This window comes from Pseudopipra pipra, chromosome 23, assembly GCF_036250125.1.
Source record: "Pseudopipra pipra isolate bDixPip1 chromosome 23, bDixPip1.hap1, whole genome shotgun sequence".
Taxonomy (NCBI): Eukaryota; Metazoa; Chordata; class Aves; order Passeriformes; family Pipridae; genus Pseudopipra; species Pseudopipra pipra.
The window spans coordinates 3,009,939-3,024,352 of NC_087571.1; the positions used below are offsets into that span (position 1 = coordinate 3,009,939).

The 14,414-nt window shown below is 53.3% G+C and overlaps 1 protein-coding gene across 2 annotated transcripts in view; it reads right to left on the reverse strand.

Annotated features, from left to right (window-relative positions):
- Positions 1 to 8,932, reverse strand: part of OPCML (opioid binding protein/cell adhesion molecule like) — a 299,547-nt gene extending 290,615 nt beyond the window's left edge. The window contains exon 1 of one of the 2 annotated variants that reach the window (XM_064634450.1): positions 8,659 to 8,925. In XM_064634450.1, the coding sequence (XP_064490520.1) occupies positions 8,659 to 8,719 (61 nt within the window). In that variant the 5' untranslated portion in view covers positions 8,720 to 8,925. Of the gene's footprint in view, positions 1 to 8,658 lie in introns of both variants that reach the window. The other variant, XM_064634446.1, reaches the window with a different exon arrangement.
- Positions 8,933 to 14,414: the final 5,482 nt, after the last annotated feature.

Consider the following 14,414-nt stretch of genomic DNA (forward strand, 5'->3'; position numbering starts at 1 on the left):
CCAGACATTGCTGCCTGAACTGTGGTGCAGCCTCTCCTGCTGGTGCCACTAAACGGGGCATCCCTGGCTCTGACAGTCACACAAGAGCAATCCCAAGAGCCCTGTGATGCTCCACCTCCGTGCCAGCCCAGCACGGGGATTTTAGCACCCCATGTGTTGATCCTGCACTTTCTCCTGCGTTTCTCAGAGGAGGAAGCCAAACCCCACTGTTTCACAAGGATAAACGCGCAGAAACCTCCACTTCAGATTCGGAGCTACAGCAAGGACACGTCTTTTAACACGTGTCTCTGCACATGCCTCAGGCAAGCCATTTTCCCTCTTTATTCCTTGGCTTCCCTGTCTACAAAAACAGGTACAACGAAATTTCTCTGTGAAGTGTTTTAAGATCTACTGGAAACAACCACTGTGCAAGAGTGAGACCTGATAGCACCAAGTCTCAGTAATAAACGTTTTGATCCAGCCCCCCCTGGCCTCGTCTCACCAGGTAATTTTGGAAGAATTTTGGGGTTATTTTGAATTGATAGGCTATTTCTGGTTGGGAGCACGACAGACAGGAGGAAGGCAGGCACAGGGGATGCCATCAAAGGCACTTCTGCAGCCTGCAGTGCTCACAAAGAGGTGGCAAGCAGGGAGGGCACAGAAAACCCACCTACATGGGGGGAAAATCAGCTTTTGGGGACCTATTTTCAATAAAATGGAGATATTCCTCAGGCACATCACAGAATTTATGACATCTATATCCCTCCTGGACCGTGGAGAGTACAGATGCTCTTATTTATCACGTAGAGGTCATCTCCCATGTGGCAGAGACAACAGACCCACCTCCCACCAGCCCACGTGGTGCAGAAACATTGCCTGCATCATGCTTGGATTCCTGAAGGAAACTGCATGTCCTAAGCAACAGATTTCAAATAACCAGAGTCTTTGGTTCAACAAGTTCAAATCCAAGCAGGATCAATACCTTCTCACTCCTGAGGTATCAGCAGGTAATTGGGTATCGTGCAGTGGTGAGTAACCTAGTTTGCTCAGAAACTGCAAACTTTAATCTTCATCCATTCCTGGTACATAGAATAGCGAGGGAGGAACAGATCAAAGGAGAACAGATCAAATTCAGCTGCATTTGGACCCAGATTGCAGAAAAAAGGACTCATTCTTAAGCAAAATGGCTCAGGCTTCTAAGGTTCAACATCTTGAGGGGACTCAAGTACAACAGAACACTGGGAATTTTCCATCTCTCCAGTGCAGCCACCTGCGGCCCCAGCACTGCCTTCCTTGGGTTTAGGCTGCTCCTGACACCCCGACTTGGCACCAGAGTCCTCTCCACTTTCACACAGCAGCATCTGAGCACCCCGGCCTCTCCAAATGTCTGTGTCCTATTTCAGCTCATGGACTCCCACCCCAGCCCTCTCCCCCCAACCCTGCCACGCCCATGGCACCAGCCCTGCTGTGACCTCTGGTGAGGGCGAGGAGACGCTCCAAGCTGGAAGGTCCCACCTGGCTGTAGGAAGTTGCCACGCCAGCCACGGAAAGGAGAGGCAGCGAGGTAGAGAGAGGGCAGAGAGAGCACCAGAAAAGCACCGGGGGCAGCAGAACGACCTATGTGACAGATTTCCCTGCCCATCAAAGCTAACTTTGCTCAGAGGTTTTGACATCTGATTAATTACGTGGCGCTGGCTCCGCTCAAAAGCCCGAGTTTCCGGCAGCCCTTGCCTTTCATCCTCGCAGCGCTTGGCGGCCGCTCCCGCTCCCCCGGTGCCAGCAGAGGAGGGGATGGCAGGAGGCTGGCTTTGCCAAAAGTCCTGGCCCATCCCTGGGAGGAAGGAGATAAGGAGGGCAAGGGACAGCTCGGGAAAGAGCCCCTTTGTCTGCGGAGCCTTTTGTCACCAGGAGATAGAAGGAGGCTGCGTGGCGCTGACATTTCGGTGACCAAATTAAAATGCGCCGCCACGGAGACTAAATGTCATTAGCCTCATTAGAAGTGATCGCATTAAAATAAGCGGCAACAACAACAAAAATAAAATTGAAGTGGAAATTAGCCAAAGCCGTTAAATAAAATAAATAAATAAACGGGGAGATCCAGCGGGGACCGCGCAGCCGATGCCAATGGACTGGACTGCTGAGCTGGGAAGGAGCATGGTGGGAGCAGCCAAGGTCTCCGTGGGCTCTGCTGCCACCCAGGAATGCAACAGGACAGGACCACTGGTGGTGTGGCCCCAAATGTAGCTGCCTGGTCAGGACAAGTCTATGGGATCTAAGTCTACGGGGTCTTTGGGGCTCCATTTCCAGACAGTTCCGGGATGCACAGATGGACTTTAAGGACCTTCATGTCCATGTCCCCTGGGGCTGGTGCTGCAGGCAGTGCTTGGTCAGCACCTCTGCACCATGAGAGACGAGCCCTGTGTGTGCTGCTCCAACAGGAAGGTTTTTTAGCAGCATCCAGGTTTCCCTCGGATGCTTCCCACTCAATTACTGGCCAACACCAAGTGCGTTTGGTTTATGTGCTGTGACAGGACCGCCGTGCAAGGTGGAAGGCTTGGTGAAAGAAGTGCTGCTTTGACCTTGTAAAGAGAGGAATTTTTCCTCTAACCCCTCTTGCTATGCAAACACCATTTCCTCTGGGGCGGGAGAAGTCATCAGAAGGCCCTTGCAAGATCCTGCTTATGACAGAGCAGATTTGAAAGCCCAGAGATCTCCTTCCCCCTCCTTCCCTTCTGTCAAAAATTATAATCATCATTTTCCAGCTTGCTGAACAATCAAAGTGTGGCCTATATTCGCTGGAGCTCCTTCCACATGCCGCATGCATAGCAACAAGTCCAGGAAACAAAAGCCAGAAGTAAACAGTTGGGTGAGTGGAGGCAAAGGGCTGGCAGGGGGACAGCAGAGAAACGCTGCTCAGAGAGCACGTGTGGGGCACAGGCAGCCTTGCTCAGCCCAGTCTCACCACTCTGGAGTTGCCCAGAGGGCCAGAGCCCCACGTGAAGACCTCTTCTTCCATCCTCTGCAAGGAGCATGGGAAGAAACACGCCTGGGAAGTTTGGTTAGTGGATATGGCAGTGGTGCTGTTGCATCAGAAGGAAGCCCAAGCCCTCCTGCTGCAGGTTCAGCTTGTCCTCATGCAGCTGAGGAGCCATGAGGAGCAATCCACAGGGTGAGCCATGAAGGACAAAGCCATGTGAAGCACAGGTAACCCCAGCTGCCCCCTGGAAAGCCCATATCCTCTGGATAACCAGCTCTGGTCAACACAACAGACACCCTCCATGGCTTCGCTGACCAGTGGTCTGAGAGGACAAGGTCCAGTCCCAGCATCCCACCCTGAAGCACAGAGCCCTCAGGGAATCTTGCTGGGTTGCCCCTTCCCTGCACTTTGCATCCCTCTCCAGTCTCCAGAGCTGTCAATCCAGCACTTTTCACTAGCGCTGAATTCACAGAAAAGTAAACCTAAAAATATCTCCTCTTTTCCCCCCTTCCTTTGCCTCATCTCACACGTGTTCCGGGCGCACATGATTCTGCCGCACAGGCAACAGGTTCAACTTCCCCAAAACACCTCCTCCCAAGGAGGTGGCTCTCAACATCAGTGGGTCCCTGCAGGTATCTGAGTGTCCCAAACCACTGCCCCTGCCACCCCACACCCTCTGAGCCCAAGCTGGGACTAGAGGGAGAGCCCACCAGCTCCTGCTCAGCCAGACCCCAGGATACCTGGGCTCACGCATCCGTCAGTTCACAAGGGCAATGCACCCCCTGCCATTCCTACCTCTCCAAACCTAACAAGCCACCTTGCTTGGTCACCCTTAGGGGGTGATAACACAGTCCCAGAGCTTTTAAAACCAGGCAGGAAAGTATTTCTTTCTTCTAAGCATGAAATGAAGAGGAGTTCCCTGGAAAAACCCACCCACGGAGCAGCAAGTGTCAAAGCCACCTCTGTTATGTGCTGTTGCTGCGTTGGTAATTATAAGTACCGTGCCTTCATTAGGGAGAGATGACTGGGAGGCAAGGAGATTTGCAGCAAAGCTGTTATTATTTTTAAGTTTAAACAAAGAGGAGAAGTGTGACAGCTGAGATCATTCCCCACCCTACACACACCAGCAGCCGAGAGCATCTCAGGGGATGTTCAGGCCAGAAGGGAAGGAGGTTTTGCTTAACTGAGGAGCACAAAGGACAGGGCTGCAAAACTGAGGGTGACCACAGGGTCATGAAGGATGTTACAGATAAAACCCCAGAAGTTTTCCTCTATCCTCACCTGACTGCAGCAAAAGGATCCTCCTGGATACTCTGCTCCCCCCCAAAATGTGCCGAGGTTCATCGACAGCTCCCCAACAGCCTCACTCAGCGACTCTGGTTTCCAACCAAGCAAAGCACAAACTTCAAATTGCATATTCAAGTGTAAAATACGAACACAGCTGTTTATGCAGCTCGAAATTCGCCATAACCAAATATTCAAGCCTTTGGAGAAGATTTTCAAAGGCGCCAGTTAAGGCACACAGCTCCCATCGGTGCCTTTGAAACGTTTCTTCCCTTTTCAGTTTTTCACAGGGATTCGCACCAGCAAAAGCTCCTCCACCCGGCCGTCTGCAACCTCGGAATGCACAAAGCACAGGCTGTCAAAGAGAAGCTGCTGGAAAACGCAAAGCAAGGTTCAGCACTTTGGGGCATCCTGAAAGGCAGCTGCTGGAGCCACTGGCCCTGAAACCCACAGCCCCCAGGAGCAAATTGTTCTGGAAACTCGCACCGTGGGGACTTGCACGGAGCGAGAGCTGTGTGCGCCTGGTCTCCCGTCACGCTCCCTCCCCACGTCATCTGGGAATGACAGCAAGTGCTGCTCCTCCCCAGCAGAATAAAACATCCTCCAAGAGACCCACGCCAGCTTTCTCCCTGTCCCAAGAGCCACAGGGCGGAGGAATCACCTTCTGTCAGGGAATCTACAACCCATGTGACAGGCAGAGGAGGAGCAGGCAGTGTTTTTGGGCTGATGCCCACCAGTGCAGGCTCCTCATCCTGCTGGGACCTCTTCCCCAGCACCTCTGACTCAGGGAGGACTGATGGCTGCAGTGCCTGATCCACACCTACCCCCGGCCTTCGGGAGAGCACAGAAAATCGCTTTAAGTCCCTCTTGCTCATATTGAAATGGCACTAAAGCAGAACTAATGTGCTCCAGGTACTTATTCTCGGGCTTAGTTGCAGGGATCAGCAGCCCTCCACCACCCCCGCTGCAGAGAGGTGATGGCCACATCACAGGCTGTGGGGAACATGTGTTCCTGCAGCAGGGACTCTCTTAGGAAGGGATGGAAAGGTGTCTTTGACACCTGCAATGCCTGTTTTGTAAATGCAGATGGGTTTTAGAACCACCACCAAACGCAGGCTGCCCAAGCAAGGTTGGGGTTGCACAGACAGGATCTCTGGGAGGATGCAGAAAGCAGGTCCTGGGTGCAAGGGGTGATGGCAGAGCACTGGGGACTCTCCAAGCTCTGCAAGCTTTATCTTGATCCCAGTGCTTGGAAGCAGTGAAAACCAGGACTGTCCATCTCATCCCGAGCTGCCAGATTTCTGACCTCTGAACGGAGCTGCTGCCATGACAAGTAATTTCCCCAAGCCAGCAAGGCAGCGATATAAATGTCTGAAGAAGCTGATGAGCATTGATTTCTGCCACCTGTAGAGCCATGATGTCACACCATAACTGCAGATTAGCCAAATATACTCCCCCCAGCCCCAAATTCACTCTCCAGTGCATCACAGCCCACCTTCATCTCAAAACAGCAGCACCCACAATGCCCAGCAGTTCAAAGCATTTGCCAACAGCTTGACAATTAAATTACCCAGTCACCTCCCTGTCCTGCTGTGCTGGGCTCATTAAAAATCCTCAGCATCCTTCCCATCAGAGAACCCACCTCAGAGAGCAACCCATGTCCAGGAACCCGCCTCCCCCAAGGCACCAGGGTGACAACAGCATTAAGCCTTCGAAATTATTTTAGATAGAAACTTGTCTTACAGAGAAATAAAAAGCTCCAGAGTAAGACTCTCTCTATGACCAGAGGGGTCAGGGTTTCATTATTGCATTAACCTTTCGTGTCTTTAGATTCCACAAGAGTAAATTGGTAACGAGACGACATGAGCCCCAATGGGAAAAATGCATCTTTCCTAACAAAAATAAGAGAAGGGGGGAAGGACAGAGGTGGGAGCAAAAGAAAGAGGAAAAACTGGCAAATAAGCTATTACAGCTAATAATAACTTTGCGGTGCTATTTTCTGCAGGAGCCTTCAAGTTGTGATGTTTCCCTTCACTCTAATTACACCTTCTAAAAGCAGGTTCCCTTCTCACTTTAACCACCCCGCGTGAAACTCCCGCAGGATTCGGATAAAAACGGAAAGGGAAGGAGTTTGCACTTCAAAACAGCCTCTGCACATCCCAGGGGAGCGTCACCTGCGTAAAACACTTGGGATCACACCTGCAAATAATAAACAGCCCCAAAAAACCACTTTGGGAAGGTGAAGGCTCCAAGGGGCAGCAGGGAACATCTGACTTCCCTCAGCCATCCCTGACTTTGCCAACATGACTTGTGTTCCAGCCCACAGCAGTGAAACCATGACTGAAATCAATGCTGGGGCAGGCTGGGCAGGGAGGGAAAACATCCAACCTCTGCAAGCCATGGAAAAAGGATAGGAGATGTTCAAACCCAGTGCTTTGAGGCAGAGGGTGACTAGTGTAGGGCAGGAAGGCAAAGCACCAAGCAGCCCAGTAAACTGGAATATTTCCCTTCCTCTAATGCAGGCAGAAGGTTTCTGCTGATGGATTAAAGGCTGAACCCAGACAAGCAAAGTGCTGGGCTGGTTTGGTTCAGGGGACATGCAAACCAAAGCAGATATTGCTTCTTAATAGAAGTAAGAAGGGAAAGCTACAACTGCATAAATGCGGATCAAGAAGCCTCTCCTAAGTTAGCGGGGGCTTAAATGCACAGGCATTTTCCTTCCCTGGCACACAGAGGCCAGAGCCAGCCCAGGCCGTGGGCCAAACAGCCACATCCCAAGGAAACTGCAGCAGGGCACTGGCAAACAGCAAATGCGCCGTGTCAGGTCCCTGCCAGCCCCTGCAGCTTAAGGACATCTTGATGACAGCCCATCAAGTGTCACACGTCCTGCCACTTGGCCTGCACGGCTGCCTTCTATCCCCTTCTTTGCAATTTCAGCCCAGAGAACCTCGTGAAAGAGCCAAGGCTCTACTCAGCTCAGCGTTGGTGAGGCACATCTGCCCCCACACCAATCTTGCTCTGTCTCCTATCTCGGTCAAGAGCTTATTTTCAATAAAAAACCCCCTTTGCATTCACAAAATTCAGGCAGCTCTCGCAGCCACACTATTATTCATCCTCGTGCTCACGTGCTAAACTGTAAGTGCACCATTTTGGTTTCAGGTGCTGCTGAGGAGCTCGAGGCTCTGCTGTCAGGGGTCCTCCCTGCCAGCCAACTAGCCAATGCTCTCCCCAGGGAACAGCACTGACCCCAGGGCTACCACACATCCCATCCCCCTGCAATCCCCCAGACCATCAGTGGCACCCAGCCCCAGTCCAGGGACCCCTGTAGCCGCTGATCACTCCAGCTGCAGCGTGACAGCAGGATGTGTCCCATGGCACAAGCCTCCACAAGCAAGTTTTAGCCCTCGTGTTCAGCACAGTTGTGGAAAGGGCTGCTTTCCAGCTGTGACAGAGCCAGCCTCTCCCCAGCCACGCACACCAGCCCCGCACAGCAAAGCGCTGTAACTAAACCACGGGAAGCTGCTGAAATTCCAGCCGTGCCTCTCCCCTGCCCTCCCGAGCCCAACGGAATTCTCGTCGGCAGTCAGGAAAAACACATGTTGGGTTAAGATCAGATCCGAGCCTGGCCACCCAGTCCCCATCTGCTTGCACAGGGACAGCAATCTTTTCAGCTGCTAAAAGTGCACATCATCATCATCAAAAATACCCCGGTGACTTCCTCCCCCCGGCGTTCAGCTCCTCGTCGTCCCCCACCGCCCTCCCGAGGATGCAGCGCAGGGCTGCGCTCGCTGCCCCGCGAGCACCAGCACGGAGCCGGCACTGGGTCCAACCCCAGCATCTCCCCCTTCATCCTCCCCCGGCAAGCCATGGGGACGAGGCCAACCCCCATTTCGGGAGCCACCTGCTCGGCTCGGGGAGGTTGCGGCGCCAACACGGTCCCCCCAGGTGCCCAGATCGGGGCGGGGGGTCCATTTTCACTTTGCAAAAGCGGGCGAGGGGTCGGCACCCGAGTCTGCCCGGCAGGAAGCAGGGAAGCGCAGGGAACAGCATGACAGCTCTCCAACGAGAGAGGGCACAGCAGGTGCCCAACTCTGAAGGGAGAAAAAACTGCGTGACCCCACCATTTAGAGCCGAGGGGACGGACCCTGCCCAGCTGTGCGATCCCAGCTGCAGGTACCGGCACTGCTCGGGTACCAGCGGCTCGCTGCCCACCTGGGGGTCCAGCACGGCTCTCTAAAACCCCCTCACTGTGAGCCCTGGGCAATTCCCTGCTGCAGAGCAACTCGCTGCCTGGCTGCGTGTGCGCGCCCGTGCGCAATGTGCACCAAGTCCGGGTCCCCCGCGCACACCCCGCTCGGCTTTCCCACCCTGCGAGCCCACAGCCCCCCATCCGCCGGAGAAAAAGCTCTTCGCACTACCTGGGATGAAGAGCAGGGCAGTGGTGGCAGTGAAGACGATCCAGCAGGCAGGATGGTACATCTTGGAGCTGCGGTAGGCGAGCGGCTGATTTGCTTGCTGCTTGCTGCTGCCGCCGCTGCTTTCGTCTGCGCTGAATTCTGAGCAGGTTTAAATCCAATGTTTGCAGAGGGAGGGAGACTGAGTTAGTGAGCTGGAGAGAGAGAGAGAGACGGGAGCAGGCAGTCAGTGTCTCTGCTTTCCCCTTGCACACGCACACACACACACACGCACACAACTAGCAGAAGGAGCACCAGGCTCCGTGCGTGCACAGGGAGCGCAGACCTCCTACCAGGCACCCATTGGTTCAGGATGCTGACTGACACACGCACACTTGCTCTTCTGCGGGTTTCACTCCGCAGCCAGGGAGTTAAATGCAGGCATCGACCCCCCGAGCATCCCTCCCAGCACCAGCTGGTGCCCGGGATGGAGGGAGCAGCCCTGCACGGGGACAGGCACAGTCCCACCGACTCCTCCTGCACCAGCCGCCTGCAAAGCGGAATTTTTTGTCCCCCATGCTGGATCCGAGTGGTGGGGCAGCCCCAGGCTCACCCTGCTCTCTGCTCCCCTCCCTGGGAAGGCACCAGCAGCTCTGCCTGCTGCTGCGAGGCAAACCAGGGAGCAATCCAAGCTTTTTAGCATGAGTGGGTGTTTTTCGCACAAAATCTCTGAAGCCGAGAAGCAATCTTGCCTGTGCATCCCAACCAGAGACATATTTTCCCTTCAGCAGCTCACAGAGACCCCAAAAGATGTCGAGCTCAGGGTACCTGCTCCTACCTGAGCAGACCCCCTAACCTGACATCGTCCTGTTCCCACTCAGGCCAAGGAGTTTTCCTCAGGTTCTCCTTCCAGTTGGCCACAGTTTTCCCCCTGATCCCTCCTGTCCCCCAGATCTCCCCTTGGCACGTTACCACACCCCTGCTGAGTCCTGAGCATCCCCAGTGCAGGGCATCAACAGCTGCCCCTGCCATGTTCCCCCCCTCCCATGGCTACCCCCACATCAAAGCATTTGCCAGCAATGGCTTGAGTTTGCTGCATTGCCAAAAGAAACAAAAACAAAAACAGGTTGCAAAGGTAAGCTTCCCAAAGAAACAGCACTTATTTTTGACATTTTGTAAAAAAAAAGATGCTTCTTATTTTGCATTCATTTACTTATTTTGCACTCACTGTGTTAAACTCTAAGCATTTTTTAATGCTTAAAGTAATATGTTTGGTTTTGTTCAAAACAATCTCTTTCCCCACCAACTCAGGGCTCAAAGTCTTTTTTTTAAGTTCCAGGCCAGCCCAAGAGCACTTTCAGCCCAATACTTTGGACTTCCAGCTAACCCACCACAGCTTTTTGGCACCAGCAGCCACAAACTCCTCCACATCCCACATCCCAGGGTTTCATCTGCTCCTCATCTTAGTGTCTGTGCCATTCTACCTGGGCATGCTCTCACCATCCCTGGATGCCCAGGACACACCACTTTCCTGGATTCTTTTCCCTCAAGACCCCTTTTTGCATTAAACCATCATCACAGGGAGTGTCTGGATAAGGGACACTCTGCACTGGGTGTGCACAAATCCCAAAGGATGATGCATCCACACATTAATTCCCCCAACCTGCTACAGACCTGGGACCAGAGCAGACACCAAACACCTGGCATCCAAATCCAGCCACAAAACCCTGATCATTCCCCCTCCCTCCTGTCTTTCTTCCCCCCATTTCTCTCACCTACTCGTTTCAGCTCAATGCAGACTAATCACAGAGACGGCCACCACATCCCTCTCATCCTGCATTATCTCCATTCAAAGCAGCACCAGAAGGAGCAGGAATAGTGGGTTTGGTGCACAAAGCCACATCCATCATGCTCTGGAAGGAGTTCCCTCACCCAGCAAGGGATGGAAGCCAAGCACACACCACCAGGACAAACGTTCTCCAGATTTTAGCCATTAATGGCTCTTCATTTTTTGCTCTGTATGACTGAACTACAAGTTTTAACTCAACCTTATTCCCACATTATCTGCTGTCCCATCACCTGCATCTTTAGGAATATGTTGAAGGAAACATGACTAAGGACTATGCTCCTTTAAAAGTTATGTTGTTTGAAGTAACCCTGACCTCAGAAAGAGCTAAATCATCTGATTTTTGCACAAGCACTGAGCAAAAACCAACAAGCCCAGTGTCTCCCTCAGCTTGGGATGAGGATGGGATATTTCTGTCCTGAATCTCCCTTTAATTGACACCCCAACAGCCGCCATCAAGTGAATTTATCCTTTGCTTCATAAGTATTTTGGGAAAACAGCTGCAAGAAAGCATTTGGGATTTCCCAGGGCTGCGAGGCATGTGGCTGCATCCTTCAAGGCCAGCCCAGGGCAGGACATCTGTGCCCTGAGGGGACTGAGCAGCTCTGGGGCTCAGCTGAACCCTCTGGCTGCAGCTCGTTCTCCCAAACCCACACAGCGAGCTCTGAATCCACCCAAGGCATAAAGAAATAAAGTTATCCCGGAGAAACTAAAGGAAACGAACAAAGAAATCATTTCTAATTAACAGAAATGTTTGATGGACTCAGAACAAACATGTTGCTCTGCTTTCAAAACCTGAGTTGAAAAGCTATATTTGGGTAAATTTCAAAACAACACATTCTTACTTTTTTTCCCCTCCCACCACAGTTTTTCCCATATGCTTTTTCTTTTTTTTTCTTTTTTCACCTGGCAATGATTATTACCCAAATCCAGCACACACTCAGCTGCTCTCCTTACATCTATTTTGGCCAATTAGGCTGGCACCCAAATTGCCAAGTGCAGGTCTGAGGGTGACCTCGGACCAGACCTCTGGTGCATTGATGCCTTTACCTTCCCATCTGCAAAATGGGAACAAACGTGCTTTGATCAGGCAAACAAATCCCTCACTGCTCACCAGCTTTGCAGGACTGACCGGCCACTGGCCTGTTTCGTTTGTTTGATTTCCAAGACACATAATAAAAAGGTGTATAAATATGTATTTAGCTGGTGGAGCTTTTCTGGGATATTTGGGGTTGTTTGCTTTTTGGTATCAAGCAGAGAATCTAAAATGCATATTTAGATTTGACAGGCAGCACCCGATCTGAGAGGAGACATTATGGTCCGCTGGGCACATTTAGACATGATTTTTGTGTGTATTTTGAGAGGTTTTTTTCCCCAGCTGTCTCAATGCATATTCACATCTGGGACCAGACTAGTCTCTGGGGGAAATAACACATTTCCAGCGAAGCAGAGGTTTCCTCACCCTCTCCTTGTGCAGCCAGGGAGAGGGGGCAGAGCACCCCAGAAGCAGGAGCACAGGGTGAGGAGCAGCCCTGCTCCCGTCACAGATGCTCCATCGTGATGTCCAGCCACACCCCCCAGGTCCCAGGCACCAAAGCAGCCTCCCCTGGGGTGATCCCAGCTGGTGGACGTGATCCCTCCACAGAGTCCTGCATGACCACGCACACAGAGCTCTGTCTCCCTGCTCCTCCGGGCCCCAAGGCCACTGCCCTTGTCCTGGCCACCTGCCCACCCTCCTTCCCAAACCCAGCATCCCACAGCCTGTGCACCCACCTCCACAGAGCCCCCTAACCCAGACCAGTCCAAGGGAACTGGATGGCACCTCTCCACAGGGCTGGGGCTTTGCAAGGAGCCCCAGTGCTGCCCTGATGGGTGTCTGCTCCCCTCAGACTGTGGTGAGCAGGAAGGGAAGCAGCAGGGCTGGGGTGGGCAGGAAGGGAAGCAGCAGGGCTAGGGTGGGCAGGAAGGGGTGCAGGAGGGCTGGGATGGGTTAGGGTGGCAGGAGGGTTGAGATGGGCAGGAAGGGGTGCAGGTGGGCTGGGATGGGCAGGAAGGGGTGCAGGAGGGTTGGGATGGCCAGGAAGGGAAGCAGGAAGGTTGGGCTGGGCAGGAAGGGGTGCAAGAGGGCTGTGATGGGCAGGAAGGGGTGCAGGAGGGCTGTGATGGGCAGGAAGGGGTGCAGGAGGGCTGTGATGGGCAGGAAGGGGTGCAGGAGGGCTGTGATGGGCAGGAAGGGGTGCAGGAGGGTTGCGGTGGTGGGCAGGAAGGGAACCAGGAGGGTTGTAGTGGGCAGGAAGGGGTGCAGGCAGGCTGGGATGGGGAGGATGGGTGGCAGGAGGGCTGTGATGGGCAGGAAGGGGTGCAGGAGGGTTGGGATGGGCAGGATGGGTGGCAGGAGGGCTGTGATGGGCAGGAAGGGGTGCAGGAGGGTTGGGGTGGGCAGGATGGGTGGCAGGAGGGTTGTGGTGGGCAGGATGGGGTGCAGGAGGGTTGTGGTGGTGGGCAGGAAGGGGTGCAGGAGGGTTGGGGTGGGCAGGAATGGTGGCAGACGGCTCCAGGGGAACAGAAAGTACCCCAAACCAGCCGTGCCCGTGGTTTCACCCCCTGCCCTCTCCGCAGTGCCGGCCCCAGCAGCCCCCACAACCTCCTCCCGCCCCCCTCCCTCCTTCCTGTCCCCTCCCTCGGGGTGTGTGTGTGTGTGTGTGCTGTGCTGAATGAAAGGCTACCCTTTTCTCCTTGACATCTTGTTAGAATGTGAATACAACAGCTATTGATTTGCATTTCGCGCAAGTAGAGAAAAAAAAAAAGCTTTTTTTTTCTTTTTTTTCCTTTTCCTTTTTTTTTTTTTTTTTTTAAGACTCTCTGAACTCAAAGCTCCTTCAGGAATAAACAGGCTGGATGGGGCTTGGAGCAACCTGGTGCAGTGGAAGGTGTCCCTGCCCATGGCAGGGAGTTAGAATGAGCTATTTAAGGTCCCTTCCAACCCAAACCATTCAGTGATTCTACGAATGAAGCACCAGCCTCCCCAACCTTTGCATGGAGAGCACAAGGACCACCTGACCATCCTCCCCCAAAGTGCTGCTTCATCCCTACAGTGAATTACCCCAGGCTGGGCCAGCAGCACCCACACAGCTCCATGGGGAAGGCAAACTGAGAACGATTAAGCTGGACAAGGCAACTAAATTAGCAGGAAAAGCCAAGGGAGAAGCAGGCAGCACTGCTCACCTCTTGAGGTTTGCATTGCCATCACTCAGGCTCCTTCCACACAGGTCCCCAACCATTGTGACACAGACACCAACTGTCCTGCTGCCCCCTTCCTTGGGGAGAACATCCTCAAAAACGGGGTAAGCAAACCCAGCAAACAGGGGAGAGAAACCCAGGGAGGGAAACTGGGGTGCTGGCAGGAGGGTGAGGGTGAACAGCTCTCCATCACCCACCACAGCGGGGTGCTGGGGGGATTAATTAGCGTTTGTGAAGCACTTTGAAGATAAAGTCGGGCTGCGGGAGAGCTGGGAACTGGGAACGAGCTGGAGGTGGGGACAGGGGACCCCAGCACGGTGTGGTTTCTTATCTGGTGCACAAGCTGCAGCCCTGGCTGGGCGGACGCCGTGCGGGCTCACATGAAAGGCAGAACGGGAAAATTTCTGCAGCGTGGAAAAAAAAGAAAAATCAAGCTCATGCTGCTTGGGAAAAATGAGTGAGAGGGAGATGAAAAGATGGGATCTAAGTCTCTAAAAGCTGGAGAGACCTGCTATTGATTCTGGCTTGGGAAGAAGGGGCCTGAACAAGAGCTGGTGTGTTGTTAAGTGCACTTATCTCGTCTTGTTAGATGGCAGAACGGGGCCAGATGGACAGGGTACTAATTCCCGTCAAGAATCATTACAGTCGTGTGCTGGATGAGGCACCTCCAAAGGCTCCCTGTGAGCAGTGGCAA